At 44.1% G+C, this 20,341-nt stretch overlaps 1 protein-coding gene across 5 annotated transcripts in view; it reads right to left on the bottom strand.

Annotated features, from left to right (window-relative positions):
* The window catches only part of ANKRD17 (ankyrin repeat domain 17), a 197,678-nt gene that overhangs the window by 23,001 nt on the left and 154,336 nt on the right, over positions 1-20,341 (bottom strand). For all 5 annotated transcript variants that reach the window (XM_090031949.1, XM_090031944.1, XM_090031946.1 and 2 more), the window contains 5 exons: positions 19,756-19,969; positions 12,213-12,388; positions 10,781-10,943; positions 7,573-7,668; positions 1,969-2,085 (listed from right to left, as the gene is read on the bottom strand). In XM_090031949.1, the coding sequence (XP_089888075.1) occupies positions 1,969-2,085; positions 7,573-7,668; positions 10,781-10,943; positions 12,213-12,388; positions 19,756-19,969 (766 nt within the window). The remainder of the gene's footprint in view (positions 1-1,968; positions 2,086-7,572; positions 7,669-10,780; positions 10,944-12,212; positions 12,389-19,755; positions 19,970-20,341) is intronic.

Raw genomic sequence — 20,341 nt, 5'->3', positions numbered from 1 at the left:
CACCTCACGTACAGATCCATGGGTATGCACCCCCCTGCCTTCCCAGGGTGCATGCCCCCATCCCCCATGCCTGCTGGATGAGCCGTTTGCGATTACGTCCCATGCCCCACCCCCTACCCCAGTTGTACAGTGCCTGCCCCTGCCCCACTCCCTCCCTCACCACTGATGCAGCCGCCTGGGCTGCCCCACATTTTGGGGGGGGGGGCACGTGCCCCCCCAATCTGTGTCGGGGGGGGGGAAGCAGTGGCTGATACGTACTGAGTTTTGTGCCCTGAGCCCTGCTGCAGCTGGCCTGGGAGCAGCCTGATGCCATGTGCATCCCACCATTGTGCAGATCCTTGCCCCCTGCCCACCTGGTGGCAAAATGCACCATTGGGCCCCAGCTCGGCCAGGTGCATGTGCACCCCAGGCCTTCACCGGGGTGCACATGGTGGCCAGTACCCCCAGCATGTGCCCCTGAACAAGCTGAGTCCCAGCACCTGGACACACGTAGCATCAGGCCATTCCTGAGCCAGATGCAGTGGGGCTCAAGGCGTAGTGCATAGCAGCAACTGCCTCCACCCCACACAGGTTGAGGGGGCACATACCCTCTGGGCCTCCGCCAGGATGCGAATAGCACTTTATCATCCCAGCACTCAAAAAGTTAAGGAACAGATCCTTCAAGGAATCTGTTTCTAAGCACTTGGAAGAGAAGGTGATTAAGAACAGTCAGCATGGATTCACCAACGGCAAGTCATGCCTGACCAACCTGACTGCCTTCTATGATGAAATGACTGTAGATGCAGGGAGACCAGTGGATGTGGTGTGCCTTTGATTTTAGCAAGGCTTTTGCTACAGTCAGTCCTGGGACCCATTTTGTTCAATATCTTCATCAATGACCTGGAAGATGGGATGGAGTGAACCCTAAGCGAGTTTGTGGATGACACCAAGATGGGTGGAGCAGTAGATATGCTGGAGGAGGATAGGGTTAGGATTCAAAGTAACCTAGACAAGTTAGAGGACTGGAGCAAAAGAAATTTTGTGGGGCATGTTACCACGAGCGCACATGTGCACAGGTGCAAGTTCCTTGTAGGACAAATAGCAGTGGCACATATTTGCAGGGTGTTGGATTAGATGACCTCCTGAAGTCCCTTCCATCCCTAATTTTCTATGATTCTATATCTGCACAACAGCAAGTGCACACTTTTCAATGAGTTCAATCTGTAGGAACCAGACTTCTGTGGATTATGTAAATAAATTGTTTCTTGGTATGAACTTTTCTTGAAAGGTTTCTTTTAATAGAGTATAAAAGAAAACTTATTTCAGCAAATACTGACTGGTTTATAAATAGATGCTACATGCAAAAAGTATCAATTTAAAACTGCATTCTTTTATATTTGCAGAGATCATTTTAGAATGCTAAACAAACAAAAAAAAAGCAGCAGCAGACAGGCACAAAGTTATATTAGACAGTCCAAACCCGAAGAAAATATAATTCAATTTCTAGTCATCCACAGGGTGAATATACAATGTCTAAACCAGTGGTTCAATGTTTCTGGACTCAACAAACCCCTTGCTAAAATTAAGGCACCTCTCAGGAAATGCCAGCTCTTAACGTTTCTATTACATACAACTCAGAAGGGAGCACAACACATTGGAATGTTTTTACCGCAATGGCTTCCTGTTTGAAATCTCTGGGTTTTATTTCATGAATCATATTCATACACCTAACAGTACATTGCATGGCAACCCCAAGCACCCTTGGAAGGATCTCAAGGTACTCTAGAGTACCATGGCACCCTGGTTGAAAAATCACTGATCTAAAATCACTGGTTCCCTTCTTAGGGTGGATAGGGGCAGGTCATTTCATGCAGCAAAATTTTCCACTGGATTTTTCTTTTTTAAATTATTTTCAGGCCCAAGTCCTGAATAAATTCCCATGCTGGTGGTTAAGGTATTTAGCACTTCAGATGATGGGTGATTTCTTACCTTCTCCAAATCCAGTTCCTCTAAAAGAATGCTTGCATTTTTGTTTGCTTCAGCAGCCTGTCTATCTTTGGCTTGTACAATTGATTCCATACAGAGGTGGCATTTCTTCAGCATCTCCTACAACAATCAAGTAAAACAGTCTTCTGTCTGAAGAAATAAAGCCAATTCTTGCCATTGTTCACAAATACACACTTTCAAAAGGGATTTACAGCCCATTCGAGAGCTTGTACAAATTAATGTTTTTTTAGAAAGAAACACACATTAATGGTTTTTACATCTGAGGAAGTTTTAAAAATACACATATTTTGTGCCAATGTATTAGTCTTTGTACAGTCTATATACTGAGAAATCAGCATAATCTCCTACAATATAAGCAACAAGTGGTGCATACTGAAAATAAGTATTTTATGTTAGATGAAGGGCAGTTTGGTTATTCATAATACCATATTAAGAAAGAAATGGACTAACATCTATCTCAATTTTGAACTTAATTCTTGAGAGAAAAAAGTCTTATGGGTCAGCTAAGCTATCTGTTTTCACTGAAAACTGGTCAGCAAGATTTTCCACACTATTCATGTTTCTGTCTTATTCCACACTGACTACCAGAATGTCTGAAAGAGCCGTTTTCATTTTAACGTCTGCCTGCTCTATCAGTAGCTTCTCTGCAGAGGCTACGAAAAGTGACAGTATGAATGATGAGTGTAGATTGTTCCTTCCCTTACAGAACTTTCACAGACATTGGACCAAGGCCATGGAACTAAATTTGTAATGCTCGCAACAAAATTCTAAGTTCTTTCTCAACTTACAACTTTCTATTGGCCAGTTACTCTTGTGCCCACCACTTCCTTCTTACAAACATTTATTCTATAGAATCACAGGATCATAGTAAAGTAGGACTGGAAGGGACCTTATGAGGTCATCTAGTCCAGCCTCCTGCTTAAGGCAGAATCATCCTTGGCTAAACTATAAATTGTAAGAGACCCATAAATCAGGGATGAGAGAACTAGTGCCCTAGTCATTTGAACAGAGAGAAGACAGTGTCTCCTCCACCAATTCTACATCAGGGACATCAGACAGGACAAAATGTTTGATTCAAGATGGTATAGGTAGAAAAGAGATGGCAACTATTAAACAAAGATGGGCAGAAAAGTAGATATTGAAATTCTAAGCAAATACTAGTCCTGTGAGAATACAGAAATATTCGATTCAGATTTGGCCAATGTGGAGGACAGTGATTTGAATCACTGTCTCCATTTGATTCGACCAAATCAGAAACAGCAATTAGGCACTATTTCAGATCCGATAGGGAGAGGCAGGCACAGCCAGGCGGCTGCTCCTCTGGCTGTGCCTGCCTGCCTCTCCCCAGTTGGGGGGAGAAGCGAGAGAAGCCTCCATGGCTTCCTTGCCCAGCCCCATCCCCTGCCCGGTAGAGCCTCCTGGCATTAAAAAAAGCCCTGAGTTCACTGCCTGCAGCAGGGGTTATGGGGGCTCTGGGCCTCCTGGCAGATGCCCCTCCTCCCCCCTACAATAGCCCTCACTCCCCAATCCCCACCCCCCAACCCTGATGGCCCCCCCTGCCTGGCCCCAGCAGTCTGGGAATAAAAAACACAAAAAACCCCGCACTCACCAGGTGCAGCAGTGGGGATCAGGGCCTTTGTGGGCTCGTGGCAGAGCCCTCCCACGCAGTGCAGGGGGCAGCAGGGATTGTCCCCCCGACTGGCACTTGAGCAGCAGCTGCCCTATGGTGCAGATGCAGCACAGTCTGGCAGGGCGCTGTGCACTGTCTGGGATATGGGGCGATTCCACGTCAGCCAGAGCCCGGTAGCGCTCAGCCCCAGTGACCCCAAGTGTCCCCGATTTCCGCTGCTGCAGCCTGTGAGCGTGGGGCTTTGTGGGGTTTTTTGTTTTTGTTTTGAAGTGTCGGGAAGCTGGGGCCAGGCAGGGGATGAGGCCAGGCAGGGCAGCTAGGAGGTCTTCTTCCATGGCTCTCCCAACCTGGGGATAGGTGGGCACAGCCACAGGAGCCGTGGGAGAACCTGTAGCCACCCGGCTGTGCCTACCTCTCCCCAGCTGATCCGAATCACTCCAAATCTTTTCTGAATTGATTTGGAGGCTTCGGATTAGATTTGGACCTTTTAATTGGTCTCCCAATTCGGTTTGGATTGAGAGATTCAGCCGCTGAATCAGGGCCGAAATCTCCTCTGAATCAAATCGACGACAGAAGCTTTGCACGGGCCTAGCAAATACTAAACCAAGTGAAGACATGCCTCACAGTAGGAAGGGACAGATATTTTTTAAAAACAAATTTTTGGCAAATACTTACATACTACAGTGATTGGGTCCATATAAACACTTGCACTGGTGGCATTAAAAACTTGCAAACAGACAGACCACTGCAGATTAATTAAGAAGTCAAAGAATATTGTTGCCTTATGAGTTTTGTCATGGCTCCATGCAGAGCCTGAGCTTCAAGGAGCTTATGCAAGGACCGTGAGGATTGGGCAGGCATTTGGTACAGGCAGTAGCCATCTGCATCACCACCATCCTGTTATTATGATTTTAGTGTGGATGTCTCATTTCTTCTGAAAAATTTCAACTTCTGCTCCTATCAAGCCAGGTCAGAGATGGACAGGGCAAGAGCTTTCACGCAGGAGACATGCTAAACAATTAAAGGTAGGGGTGTACCAATAAAGAATTTTTTGGCCAATACCAAAGGCTGATTATTAACCAGCCATATCGGCTGATACCAAGCCATATGCTAATATGCAGCCTGGCAGCTTGAAGAGCAGCATCCAGCTGGTAAGTCTGCGTGTGGGAACAGGCATGGCAGAAGGAAGAGGCGCGAGGGGGGTGCAGATCAGAGCCCCCCCAGTGAAGGAGGAAGTAAGGCTGGGGGAGGGCCAGGTGCTGCTCGGCTGGGGTGGGGCAGGGCATGGGACGGATACACAGGTGGCTCATCTGCAGTGGGGCTGGCAGCTCCTGTCACTGCTCACACCCTGGGGGAGGCATGGATTTCATAGATTTCATAGACATTAGGGCTGGAAGGGACCTCGGGAGATCATCGAGTCCAGCCCCCTGCCCAAAGGGCAGCAAGTCAGCTGGGGTCATAGGATCCCAGCAAGATAAGCATCCAATTTACTCTTGAAGGTGTTCAATGTAGGTGCTTGAACCACCTCCAATGGCAGGCTGTTCCAGACCTCGGGGGCTCGGACAGTAAAGAAATTCTTCCTTATGTCCAGCCTGAAACGGTCTTGCAGGAGTTTGTGACCGTTCGACCTCGTCATCCCTTGGGGTGCTCTGGTGAACAAACGTTCCCCCAGATCCTGGTGGTCACCCTTGATAAATTTATAGGTGGCCATCAGATCACTCCTGAGCCTACGCTTTTCCAGGCTAAAGAGTCCCATGTCTCTCAGCCTGTCATCGTAAGATCTGTTTTTCTGACCTCTGATCATGCGCATGACTCTCCTCTTTACCAGAGAAATCCATAAATTTTGCAATAAGCTCCCTGCAGGCTGCCAGAGTTCCAGCCGGCAGGGAGCTGGGAGGGAGCAAGAAGTAGGCAGCAAGACTGGGGGTACCACATGCATTATTTACATGCACATGGCCCGAGGCAGCCTGCTCTAGGGCATGTGCTCCCCATATCTGTATACGGGGAAAGGCCAGGCTGCCTCCTGTGAGCTGGGGCCAGGCGCTATGCTGGCCTCTTCCTGCCAGGGTAGCTGGATCAGGGCTGTGCTTGGTGCAGATGAGGGCATCAACACTGGGAGGGAGGGCTACAAGGAATTTTGGGGTGGTTGTAGCCCCCCCACATAACCCTCCCTCTCAGTGCTGCTGCTGCCTGCCCCGAGCACAGCCCTGGCTCAACCCCCACATCAGGAAGAGGCTGGCACAGCCCCCAGCCTGCCCTCGTCCCATGCAAAAATCTAGGGGGCACATGCCCTCCTTGCTTTCCATGGGGTGTACACAGTAGTGGGAGCTGCCCCTCTCCCACCCCCTGCAGAAGAGATACCTGCAACTTCCTCCCACACCCTGCCCTGCCCCAATCTGGCTGGGCAGCACCTACCCCAGTCCCTGCCCCACTCCCTCCCTCGCTGTGAGAACCTCAATTGTCCCCTCCCATATCCTTTCCCCGCCACAGACTTATTGACCAGACACTGCTCTCCAAGCTGCCGGGCTGCATTCCTGGCCATGTGCATGCTGTGGCTATGTGCATGCATGCAGCATTTATCGGTAACATTATCAGCCACATTAGCCAAAAAAGCCAACTGCTGATAATGTCAATTTTCCTTTTTATCGGTGCCGATACAGTATAGACTAATACATCAGTGCACCTCTAACTGAGGCCAATCCCTTCTAAACAATGACTTAAAATATCACAGAAATTGTGAAGCTTGCTCATAGATTTCATAGATGTTCGGACTGGAAGGGACCCCGGAGAATCAAGTCCAGCCCCCTGCCACAGGGGCAGGAAGTCAGCAGGGATCATAGGATCGCAGCAAGATAAGCATCCAAATGCGTCTTGAAGGCATTCAAAGTGGGTGCTTGAACCACCTCCAGCGGCAGTCTATTCCAGACCTTGGGGGCTCAGACAGTAAAGAAGTTCTTCCTTATGTCCAGCCTGAAACAGTCATGGAGGAGTTTGTGACCATTTGACCTCATCATCCCTCAGAGTGCTCTGGTGAACAGACATTCCCCTGGATCCTGATGAGCACCCCGATAAACTTATAGGTGGCCACCAGATTGCCTCTGAGGCTGTGCTTTTCCAGGCTGAAGAGTTGTTCTTTAATCATTTTAGCCACCAACCTGAATAATTATATTTTATAGGTTCAGACTCACTAAGAAATAAGTATTTCAACTTTAGACACTGAGTTCAGGTTCAGAATGATAGTGGTTCTTATAAATATTGAACAACATAAATGCTGGAGAACATTATTTCAGTAATGTAATTAAGAACAGAGAACTTTAGGATTGGTATCATCTGAACAAGCAAATATCACAAATAGATGACACAGAATGGAATAATTTTTATGCAGAAAGAAAGCATGTAGTCACAAAAAATATGTCTGCACTACAATTAAAGCTTGCAGCATAGCAATGGCAGCATTGGCTTCAGCACAAGCTGTAAAAGCCAGTCCCGGAAACAGAATACATATTCAGACACCTGCCACAATTACTGTACTATTAGGACAGCCATATTAGCACTAATTTGCACATCTATTTCTTCTGAAATCACACCTCCAATTACTGAGCAGATGTAGCCCAAACCTGCATTAATGTTTGAAAATATACACAATTTTGCTAATCTGAAAAATGTGTGAGAGCAATTGGAAATTGAGAAGAAATCATGACAAGCATTTTTTTTTACCTCCAGTTTTAGAGAGCCAACTACTTTGCAGTATTTGGATTTCTCACTAAAGAAACTGCTCTACTCAAAATTATTACTATTATTAATTTTTAAAAAGTGGCACAAACTTGGTGTGCCAGTCAAGCAGATGTCCTTTTGTAAATTCCTCTAAGTCACAATTAGTATAATTCTTTTAGCATCACTTTTTAACCTTGTTAAAATCCTGCTAAGATGAGATACCTTAGAATACTTACACTTACCTTGTCAGTAATTGTTGCTATGTACCTCATACATTCTGAGTCTGATGGAAACTGGTTTACTTCTTTCACTAGGTAGCGCACCACTTTTACATGACCCTGAAAATTTAAATTTCAAAACAGTCTTACTGCATATTAAGCTACCAGCATTTTTAAAAAGAATAATTTTCAAAGAGTTGCATATTCAAGATGGTATCAAAGCTTTCTTATTAAGGCACCAGGAAACTACACTTCAAAATATCTCAAACTTTATTTCATATTCTTTATTTTAGAGATGCTTCAATCACCATCCCCAACCTTGTTTCCTTAATTATTAAATAGTAAATTATCATTAATAATTTTTTTAAAATCCCTCTGATGCCAATACTTCCATTCGTCTCCATGTCCACAACAGAAAAACAACCCTGATATTGAAAACTGGTAGAGGGGGGCCTCTTCTTAATGAAGTATAAAACCTAATATTACCCTTTGAACAATAGCTGTTGTGCAAGTGAAGGAAATAATTTACTTTTATAAAGGTCCATTTTTTATACCATTAACAAGATGAACATGGGAAGAGAAACACTGAGGCAAAAATTAAAAGCTTATTTTCAAAATAAGAGATGCTGCTAAAAAGTTACAATATTTCTACTGCACTAAATTAAAATGAGTAAAAGTTACATTGTTCATTGATAAAAGCTGGTGACAGAGTGGCTGTGAGAAAGCTATTGGTGTTAGAATTTTAGGAGAACAGACTGTACTGGGACTTTCATCACTACCTCCACAAGGTAATTACAAGCAATTTAGTAAATTATAAGAACAATGCAACATCACAATAAATAACACTGCTACTTTTAGAGGTTGGATAGTTAACCCTTTCAGAAATTAGTTGGGAAATATATTTGGTAACAGACAGATAGGTCTGAAAGGGGAAAGCTATTAGAGCCCAAGGATTGCCACACAATACGGCTGAGAAATGAGCCCTATATATCACCGTATATATCCATTCTTCAACCATCTAAAATAAGCTACCTAGCTGTGGGTGAACTACCCTGTGCTCTGATCAGTTGCATCAGTGCCATTTCAGTATAATTATTTTGGCACAATCAGTTTATAATTTTTACTACAAATTAAGGCAGAAGTACTCGTTGAAGAGATGGATTACATGAGTTCTGAAATTTTTTTCTTGGGATGGACAGTTCAGGATCTAAAAGTAGCAATAATATTCTGCAATTCTTTCACATGGGGATCCAGACACCTAAAATTAATGAATGAGCCCTATGACCTCTTAAGGTAAGGTCCCTCATGCTTACATGGGAACTAACTGAGGCACAATTTTTAAATTTTTTTTGCCCACGGATATATAAAGTAGTACATGATTGAAGAAAGAATCTTTCTAATTTCATGAGATTTAATCTCTGACTAGGCCAATCTTATATATTGGTTATGCTCATCTTCCACATATCTATATTTGCATGTATATAAGACTATTTCATTGGTATCTGAGCAGCCTTAGGTATGATTTCTCTAGGACTAAGATTATATGAATTGCAAAATATTTAATTTTTTAAACTTCTGTATGACCTAAATTGGGTCTATGACTATAAAAACCCTGAAGTAAAAATGCTGCTGTTAGCTTTGTCTTTGACTGTGCCATCCAGCCTACAGGGTTCCCTACAGGTTTAGAAACTTGGTGGCAGGAAAGCAGTGGCACCACTCCCCCCACGTAACACAGAGCTAAAAGAGGGTAGCACCTGGCCTCAGGACCCAATCCCGGAGTGGTGGAATGGACAGGGACAGGACTGGGACCCTGAAGCCCAATCCAAGTGCACAGGGGGCTGTACCAATCTCAGGAAAGGGGAAAGGAGGGCCAGGTCCATGGGCTCATCCAGCCTGCAAACTAGCTTTGCGCCACCCATTTAGCCTGCAGGGCCAAAAGGTTGAGCACCCCTGGTTTAGACCATGCTCTCTGTGTACTTTTCCACTACCAAGTAAGGCTCTGGAAATTTACAGCTGGTGAATTCTGAAGTCAGCTTCAAGTCTGAAGAACTACAATGTGATCCCTATTTTTGTGCATTCAAAACCAGAAATTCAAATGAATTTATTTCTGTTTTTAAATATTTTAATAAAATATTCATTCTTTCAAGTAACCATACTCTGATTACAACCACACAGTCATATTTACTCAGGCTGCACCGATAGAGATTTTGAGGGCTGATACAGATAGCTGATATTTAAGGAAGTATATAAGTTGATACTGATACGATTTCCGATACAGCTGTGTCCAGCTGGTAAGTCTGTTATGGTGGAAGGCGAGGAGGAAGGGGCATGGGGGGGGGGCAGGAAATCAATGCCCCGTGGTGAGGGAGGAGGGAATGGGACTGGGGCAGGTGCTGTTCAGCCATGCCAGGGCGTGGGACAGAGCTACAGCTCATCCAGGGGGCACGGGGAGGAAGGACGGATCCTGCTGCTGCGTGCACCCTGGGAGGGCATAGGGGTGAACGGGGCTGCATAGAGCAGGACAGGCAGGCTGCAGCTGTGGACTGGGGCCAGGAGCCATGCTGGGCTCAAGGTGGACGGTGGCAGCACCGAGAGAGGGGTTACTGGGGGAGATTATGGCAAAATTTGGGGTGTCTGTGACCCACCGTAGCCCTCCTTCCCAGCATCGCCTTCCCCAAGCAAAGTGTGGCCAAGCCCCTCCACTGGGAAGAGTCTGGCATGGCCCCTGGCCCCAGCCTGCAGTGGCAGCCTGCCCCGCTCTACCCCATGCAGATCCAGGGGCACATGCCTCACACCCCCCTTCCCCTCGATGCCCTCCAGGGGTGTGTAGTGGCAGGAGCCGCCCCCCCACCTCTCCCAGATGAGCTGTGGCTCCATCCTATACCCCATCCCACTCCAGCAGGGCAATGTCTGCCCCAGCCCCACTTCCTCCCTCACCACAGGAGGCCCTGATTTGCCCTCTCCAAGCTACCCTCCCCTCCCCCCCTCCACCATCCAGCACAACAGACTTACCAGCTGCACGACTGGCAGCAAGGTGCACTGCATGCTGCACTATGGCTGCATACGCACACAGGTATTTATCAGCCAAATCAGGCCAATTTCCGATATAGTCAATTTTCTTTATACCTGTGTTGATTTGATATTGGACTGATGCATCAGTGCACTTCCAATATTTACAAAGAAAAAACATTTTAAGAAGGTAAGGAAGACATAAATCAGACCCATGCTTTACCTTCCGAAAGGCTGCCATGAGGGGAGTTATTTTTCTGTTGTCAGCAGCATCCACATCTGCTCCTGCTTGAACTAGTAGCTGAACAACATCTAAATGCCCACCATTTGCAGCAAGCCATAGAGGAGTATTCCCCTTCTTGTTCCGTACATCAATGTGAGCTCCCCTAGGAAAATACACATGCTTCACTCAAAGACGGAAGGCTTGAAATAAGCATGAATTGGACATGCATAAATTAAATTGCCTTTTACCCTTAAAGTACTGTATTTAATGATAGGTTTGGTACCTGAATATTTTTTAAATTGTTTTCTGACCTCATCAAACATTATCATCTACATAGGCTGATGGTCAGCCATAGGAAAAAGATTCTTTAGGCCAGGGCTGTCCAACTTCTAAGTCTAGGGGCTGCATGCCCAAAGGCCACATGAGCAGGGCTGCAACAGCGGGTACAATAGGTTCCCCAGGCTGCATCCTGCACTCACAATATGGGTGTCCCTCTTCCTGCTGCATTATGCAGGCAGAGGCAGGCAGGCAGCCTTGCCCCCGTGTGGAACAGCATCCTGCCTCACCTGTAGCTCCTTGCAGGCTACCCTGGGCCGCCGCTGCCCATATTACCCTGCCTACAACAGCAGCCAGGGTCTTGGGCTCTCCCTCCTTCCCCCAGCTTGTCGTCTTGTGCAGTCTCCCAGTGCTTCCGCCAGCACTGGGGGACTGCACAAGGAGCCCAAGACTCTGGCTGCTGTTGTAGGCAAGGTAATAGGGGCAGCAGCAGCCAGGTAGAAAGCCAGGGCTGCACACACTCTGCAGACCTCCAGGTGCACAGCCCTGCTTTATGCTTTGAATACTACTTTCATACCAGCTCTCATTCCAAAATAAGCTTTAGACACAATTGCAATACTTACAAAAAAACCCAGACATCAGCAAGTTGTATTTAATCTCTGATTTAGATAGCGCTATATCAGTAGAAAAAAGCTCATATAAAATTTAATACACAAGCTAATAACCACTATTATAACTTGAGCACCCACTAGAAATCCAGGCTCAGAAGCTGAATCTTCATTTCTAATTACAGATTCATGTTATAATCAGGCTTAGAAACAGAGCAGGTATGACAGCTGTGTTGGTACCTAACATGAAGGACACTGTTGAGAGCTTCTGGATAGTAATGTTTAAATTTAACAGGACAGAAGGTTCAATAGGTAATTCCAACAGTGAGGGACAGAATCTTTGATCAAGCTGCTACATAATGAAGGAAAAAATGAATGGCTGATCCAATACAAAAAACAGCTAAAATATTATTTAAATAAAGCATTGATTTTAAAAGGTTGCTTTTGTTCACTAGTCCCAGAACAGCTGAATTAATTTTAAATAATTGTCATTAAAACCACAATAAAAAAAGTGACATTTTATAATAGCACAACATTAAATATGGTACCTGCTAATGAGAAGCTCACAGAACTTGTAATGCCCTTTGTCTGCTGCTATGGTTAAAGCTGTATCTCTGGAGGAAGGTACTGGGGGAGCATTAACATCTGCACCTTTGTCCAGAAGAACTCTGCCCACCTCTGCATATCCACCAGATGCTGCTTCCATTAATGGTGTGAGACCAGTCTAGATTAAGTATGGGGAATGAAACACATTAGAATTTACAGTTGCATGTTGATGTTACTCCTGTTTTGTTTTGGGTTTTTTTGTTAATAAAAAGATATATACTGGTATATTGGAATTTATATTTCAAACATTACTTTGCAAATCAAATTCATACCAATTCAGCAGCACTTAAGAAAGAAAAAAAAATGGCTACAATTAAAGATATAAATTTTCAGGAATTTTTGAAGCCTGGAAAACAACCGAAGTTTTGGGAAAATTTGAAATATATGCAATACTTATTTTTCTTAGCACCCTTTACAGATCTAAATTCACTTTGCTACTTTAAGAACATAAAATGTATTATGTATAACTTGGTTTGGTCATAAAATTATAATGTTTGTAATATTTATTAAAATTTAAAAGTATCGTTCATTCAGACAATAATACAAATTTACTAACTGAATTTACTTTAAGAAGTTTTAAATTTTTGTTACAAATGAAGCTACAAGCTGCTGAACTTCTAAGGAACTCTTATGAGAAGCAGACAAAATTAAAGTTGAAAACAGAAGAAAACATCAACATTACAGTAAAACAAAGCAAGTGATTATGTATTCTGGACTTAGTCTCCTCCACCATGTCAAGCAGATACAGAAAGGAACTCATTTTTAGAAAAAGAGCTGAGAAAAAAAGGGGGAATCAACAAAGACACACTGAATACAAATTTTGTTACATGAAACTTTGTCTAAGCAGTCTCATCTTCTGAGCTATCACTATCAGCAGTTTCTGCTTCTTCTCATCGTTCATTTTTATTGTCTTCATTGACTTCTGAAAACTGAAGGTTTGTCCAGATTCAGTCAAGCTTCTCTGTTCTTTCACATGTTAGTTTATTTCTTGATTTGGTGTGAGTATTTTCAAACACAGACCAGTTTCTTTCACATATTGTATAAGATGGAGGAACTTGAAGCAAACGAGAAGCAAGAAGAGTCAGAGGCTGCTGTGTCATGCAAAGGTCACATTGCAGGAGGGATTTGGCTTGGCAGAGTCCCAAACTGCATTCCTGGACCAAATACCTGAAGATGTTCTGTATTCTGCAACATTTGAAAGCACCTTTCCAACATCAAGTCCTAAGTCTGTTGCTTGTTTTGTAATCCAGTCAAATGCAGTAGCAGTGCTATCATCACTAACATTTCTGCCTTTGAATCTTGGATCCAAGAGATTTGTCGCAGCATGAATCGACTGGCAACAAAATTCTTCCCGTCTATTAATAAAGTCTTTCACTTTTCTTTCTTCTGTACTTGTAAGCAGAGATACACTCAGATTCTTAAAAACAGTTGATTTTATCTAGAGTATTTGGTAACGTATGTCTGATGTCAGAAGTGCACTATCTGATTCAGATGCAGTGACTGCTGAAGACACTGGCTTTAGACTCTTTAGGTAGGCATGTGTGAAGTGGCTAGTATTCGCTTCGGATTCAGATTTGGCCGATTCAGGGGACAGTGATTCGATTTGGTGATTTGAATCACTGTCCCAATTCGATTTGGCTGAATCAGCCAGGGCAGGCCCATTCACCACCCAATCTCCCAGCCAGGCAAAGGCTACCCCACCTGCCCCAGCTCCCAGCAATTTGGGAAAAAAGCCCCCGGCTCAGCAGGTGCTGCCAGGCGGGGGGTGGAATCCCCGCTGCTCCCCACTCCCCCCTACTGCATGGGGGGCTTTGCACAAGCCCCCAACCCGCCCCCTCGCTCCCCCAGCCCTCCCATGTGTGCTCTGCCTGGGCCAGCTCCAGCCTTTTAACAATCCCCCCCCCCCCCCCCCCCCCCGACTCACCTCTTCTGCTGGCAGGGGGTGATCCTCACTGCCCCACACCACATAGGGGGGCTCTGCAAGAGCCACAAGTCCCAGGGCTTTTCTTGGCTTTTTTTTTTCTTGAAGGGCTGGAGCTGGGGCAGGCAGGGCAGCCATGGGGGGGGCTGAGGGAGTGAGGGGGGGTCGGGGGGCTCATGCAGAGCCCCCCATGCAGTGTGGGGCAGTGGGGATCACCCCCCTGCCCGGCAGCACCCAGTGAGCACTGGGGCTTTTCTTTAAAGTAACAGGAGCTGGGGTGGGCAGGGGCAGCTATGGGGGGGGCTGGTGGAGTAAAGAGGGGGTCAGGAGGGCCAGCCCCACCTTCCCCACACCTCCCTACTGCAGCCACCAGAGACTGCCCAAATCATCAAAACTCTCCAAATCTTTTCTGAAGATTCAGAGAGCTTTGAATCTATTCAGACCTTTAAATTGGTCCCCTGCTTTGACTTGGATTCGGAGATCCAGCCTCCAAATCAAATCAGCACCCAAAGCTTCACACAGCCCTTTCTTCAGGGATTTCTGCAGCTGAACCCAGAAGACATCCTCATGAAATACAGTGTTCCTTATACTTCTGGGTACTTTAAGATCCTCAATTATTGCTGTGTCTTGAAGATCTTGTTTTTTTAGTAAACTTCCAAATGAGATCACCACTCCACCCCATCTAGTATAACTACAGAGTTTGAGTGTCACTATTTGATTCTTTGCATTCTTTTCTTCTTGCTTCTTCTTAAAGACTGCAGCTAAAATATGAGTAGCTCTTCCATGTTTTATAACTTCTTTTGCTCTTCTATAGATCTTTTGCAGAGTGTCCAACTTCATGATGTCATTAAGAAGCAAGTTTAGCCCATGGGATGCACATCCCATTGCAGTAATATATGGATATTTATCCATTATGATCTCTCATGCTGCTTTCATGTTACTTGCATGGTCAGTCAGCAAAGCAAATACTTTACCACTCCCAATCTTCTGTAGAACTTCACATATTTTACTACTGATATACTCTACAGTATGCCTGTTCTCTCCTGTCTCAACGGTTCTGTGAAAAACCGGTTGAGGTGTTGTCATCACAAAGTGTATGATTCCTTCTCCCCACACATTTGCCCATCCATCTGTAAGTACTGCAAGACACAGTGCTTCGTTGATTTTTTCCTTGCACAGACTGCATTACACATTCATATTCCAGCTCTAAAAGAGGCTTGCTCAAAGAATGTCTGCTGGGCAAATGGTATGATGGTCTTAGTAAGTTAAAAGCTTCCTGCTGGTATGCATTTTCAGTTATTGACAATGGTGTCCCAGAAGAATACACTGCTCTCTTGCAAGAGCTTGGTCAATTTTTCCCTAAACTTTAGGTACCATTTTGTCTACAAATTAAGCCATCAAGAGTCTTTTGTATATAGGAGGTTGCAATATTTTGTTACTTGAAGATGTTGATTGGGCAACCCTTTGTGATGCTGATGTTATAGTAGCAGCAGGACTTCTGGATTGAGAATGTGGAAGGAGTTACTTGCACTTTCATCATCATGATCTACCCTCCTCCTCACTTATACCCATGAAGGATTTTTTAATGTCTGCAGGACACTTCTTACATACAAGGATGTGTTTGGTCATCCTAGAAGCATTTGGAAATGCATATTTCATTTGACAATATTTGCAAATCACATTTTTTCTTAACATAATTTGCCGTGTGGAAATGCTTCTGTATGCTAGAAGCTGGTCGCACCATTTTGCTGAGGGAGAAAAAAGAAAAATTTAATTTAGTGGCTAGCTTGCATATATAAACACTAAGCTACAGCATGTACAAATTTAGTAATGGATGGAGGAGAGGCCTTTTCAGAGTTAACTGTGAACAGAGTTAACTGTCCTGCAGGCCCTCACCTCACTGCTAAGGCTGAGTGATTTGTCACAAAACATCAGATTAGCAGGAATCCAATTATGATTACATAGGTTATGAAAATATACTAATGCAGCTAAAATATAGTTTAATATACTGAATTCAGAGAAATTTAAACTCTTACCTTTCAATAAAGAAGTATACTTTTTCAGCTCCTTTGTGCAGCTTCTATACTTCTGTGGATCTCAAGGCCAGAAGCCAGCAGGTTCCTCCCAACTCCAAAACTTTTAGACTTGCTCTGTCTCCTCTCCTGAGGCTTTTGAGCAAGCAGAGCAATAAACTTCCTCGTTTCTAAACTCTACAGGAATGACCAGATGCTGCTGCCAGTGTCCACTCTCAGTCTTTTGAGGCCGAGTCAGGATGACAGGAGCAGATCCATCAACCTCTAGACCAAAAGTCAACTACAGAGGAAGTCCACAAGCAAAGGCGGCACTGAATCCTTCTTCCTTCTCTTATGAAAATGGCAGTGCCCCCTGGGGGCAGAAATGCATCTTGCATTTGAGAGTTGTACTGTACTGCTTGTCCTCAGTGTACAGGAACTGTAATGATCTGATACTGTAGATAGTTTTACATAAAAGTCTTCCTATTACATAGTTATTAGAAATTATTTTTGAGGAGTAAAGGGTAGTAATATATGAACACCTTGTCTTAAACATTTTATTCATCATTCTAAAAGAAAATATTTCAGAAGTTTTTTTGTTTTTTAAAAAAAAAACAACAAAAAAAGTCCTCAGGGTGGGGGGTGGGACCTTTTTTTCCAAGGCAAGGTTCTTTGGCTGAATCTGATATCTTTTATTAGACCAACTTAAATAGTTGGAAAAAAATATTTTTTTAAGCAAGTTTTCAGGTTTAAAAACCCTGTCAGGCTGAGGAAGTTTCAGCAGTTGGTGTGTGCTCTTTCTGGACAGAATGAAAAATAAAAAAGCCAGAGGCTGGGCTGGTATGCATATAAGATAGGCAGTCAGTGAAGATGTAGACTGAAGAGTCAATGGATGAGAGACAGGCTGGGTGACAGGGAGAAGGCAGATGGACAGTGGAAAGGTACCTGGGGAGTCAGATGTCAGGCAGGTTATAATGCATCATAAATCCAATGTCTATATTTAGTCCATAATTTTTAGTATCCAGGAGGTTGATGAAGTGGAGTTCGTAGGCTCATCTCTGAGAAGTGTTTTGTATGCTTCCTTTGAGGATCAGGACAGAGATTGGAGAGAGAGTAGTTTTCTTGTGAGAAATGTGCCCCCACAGGTAGTTGGGTATTCTTGTCTTTGACAGATTTCCGGTGTGTGTTCATTCTGGTGCGCAGTTGTTGTTTGGTCTCTCCTATGTATTTTCCATCAGGACATTTGGCGCACTGGATGAGATATATTACATTTCTGGGAGGTGCAGCTGTAAGATCCGGGAATGCTGATGGTTCTATTGCGGGGTGCAGTAATTGTGGGGGAGGTGTTGGCAGGTTTTGCATTTCTTGTCAAAGCATGGTCTGGATCCACTTGGTGTGTTCTGGGCCTGAGGAAGTTTGCTTCTGGTGATGAGGCTAGCGAGGTTTGGTGCTTGTTTGAAGGCTAAGATGGGTGGCTCTGGGAAGATCTCTAAGAATAGCGTCTCTTGTATGGGTTGCAACTGTTTGAGGATTTTCTGTATGGGTTCGAGGGAGGGGTGATATGTCATAACCAGTGGTGTGTGATCCATGGGGGTTTCTTCTGTACTGTAGCAATTCTTCACACGGTATCTGGGTGGCTCTTTCAAATGTACGATCTATCTTTCTGGAGGAGCATCCTTGTTGGGTGAAAACCTTTTTAAGATTGGTGAGGTGGCAATCCTGGGTTCTCCTAAGTGCAAATTCAGTGGTATCTGAGGGCTTGGCTGTATATCACAGCTTTTTTGGTGCGTTTAGGATGATTGCTGGTTCTGTGCATATATGTATGTTGGTCTGTGGGTTTCTTGTATAACAAGGTCTGTATTTTTCCATTACGGATGCTAATCACCGTGTCTAAAAAGGAGAGATTGGTACTGGAATATTCAAGAGATAGGTGGATGGAGGGATGGTGATTGCTGAATTTCTGATGGAACTCAATCAGGAACTGCAAGTTTTCAGTCCAAATGATGAAGATGTCATAGTTATATTTTAAGTCTTTGTCTTAGTGCTCTGCAGCACTGGAGGGACTAGAAGCTTCCTACCAACTCACTGCAATATTAGGCTTTTCACACCAGTGCAATTAGTGGGTAGCAGGTAGAAAAGAGGGAATGTGCTGCTGCAGAGCTCATGTAAATAGTGTTTCCTGTTCCCATACAGAGCCCTCAGTGCAGGAACATCTGCAATGTACTCTTTTGGGAAGATGGGCACATTTGTCTTGGCTTTTTCCCCTTCAAGCCAAACAGACGGCATAGAAGCATATTTTTTTAGTTTAACTCTTAATCTATAGCTTCTATTTAAGTAGGCCAGGGAACGAGGGAATTTGATCTGACCAGAATCATCCAACATTCCTTGGACAACAAATTCATTTCGGGTCCAGCAGCCAAGAATGCCATGATACGTCATTTGATTTGTAGTCCAGTCAGCTTGTCAGAGAAGCATCTCCACCCCACACCACCCAGGGGATGGGTCTAATGCACACTTAGGGTATAGATCAGTGGTCTCCAACCTTTCAAAGTAGAAGATCATCTTTGGCATTTAAAAGCAACTCAAGATCTACCATGCGCTCCCCTCCATCCAAGTCTGGAGGGGGAAAAGTGTGTGTGTGTGGGGGGGGCAGATAGAGGCAGAGGAAGAAAAAATTGTTTGGGGACATGCCTCCTCAGCAGGTAAGGCCCACCCAGCCAGGGGCCCACACAACTTCCCCCTGGTCCTACCTCTGTGGCACTGTCCCTTACCGCAGGGGTCCTTAATCTAGCCCTTACCTCTTCCCTCCCCCATGGACTAACCTGCTAGACTGGGGCACACACGTGAATGCACATGGGCATTCAGGCCCCCACCCCAGCCTCAGATCACCTCCAAGAGGCTAACAGATCTACCACAAGAGACTCCGAGATCTACTGGTGGACTGAGATCCACTGGTTGGTGACCACTGGTATAGATACATGTACATAGGGAGCTCCTTCAAAAGCTAAACATTTCAAAAGGGCAACAGATGTCAAATGTAGCAAAAGCACTCTAACTTTAACACTGCTTCATGTAGTGCTCCCTTTTTGAAACAGCTCTAAATGCAAGCGTGTCTACACCCCTCAAGATTTTACCCTATTCTTTCTGGATATGCAAGTTAGGCAAGTTTTCTTATTAAAGAAAAAACCAGAAAGCCTACAGTTTGAATTATCTTAAAATGATCACAATTTATTTTTCTTACTGCTTTTAATCATCTGAAGATTAAATTAAATCCCAAAACTTAAAATCCATTACTTTTATATTGTGTATATGCCTATATCATGTATGTGTACAGGACACTGCCTTTAAAAAAAACAAACAAACAAAGGGTATTACTTTTCTTTTAAAAAGATCTATTAAACACACATCCTCTTCCACACTAGTTTCAGTAGCCACATGCAAAATGTTCTATAAGCAGGTAGTTAACACATGGAAAATAGTGGAACATAACACACAGGAGTAACAATTTTCTAAGATAAGTTTTAGGTGCAAGACTAATCTCTGGACCCTTACCTTAGCTCTATGCTCAACATTAGCTTTTCTATCAAGCAGTAGGCTAACTACTTCAGTTCTTCCTTGGAAGCAGGCCAAAGTCAGTGCTGTGTTCCTATTGGTCTCTATCTGGGCATTAATGTCAGAGCCCATGTCCAATAATAACTTAACAGCAGCAGTGTGCCCATTCATAGCTGCCAACATCAAAGGAGAAATACCCAATTTGCTACCAGTTCTGAAAAAAAAGTGAGGAAAAAACATTCACTGTGATTATCGTATATGACAAGAACATCAGAAGAGTTATGTCAAAAAGGAAAATTCCCAAAATAAAAATTATTCAAGCTTAGAAAGATTTATAAATGGTGGTTCTTCTTTAATACTAATGGTGGTGTTTATAAGAATGATTCTGACAGTTAATTTTCTTATAAGGATACCACTTTTTTAAAAAGCTAGCCATTTCTGCTCGGTCCTTTAATCTGAAGGATTAAAAGTCAGGAATTTTTTTCAGCCACAAATGAAAAACGTGCAGTTTAAAAAGAAACCAAATTGCAAGGGATAATTCTGAACCTACTACAGCTAACAACAGGAAGGTCAAAATTGAAAAATG

The sequence above is a fragment of the Crocodylus siamensis genome, chromosome 2 (assembly GCF_052110815.1).
Source record: "Crocodylus siamensis isolate JL-2025a chromosome 2, ASM5211081v1, whole genome shotgun sequence".
Lineage (NCBI taxonomy): Eukaryota > Metazoa > Chordata > Crocodylia > Crocodylidae > Crocodylus > Crocodylus siamensis.
This window is presented reverse-complemented; position numbering and strand designations above follow the sequence as displayed.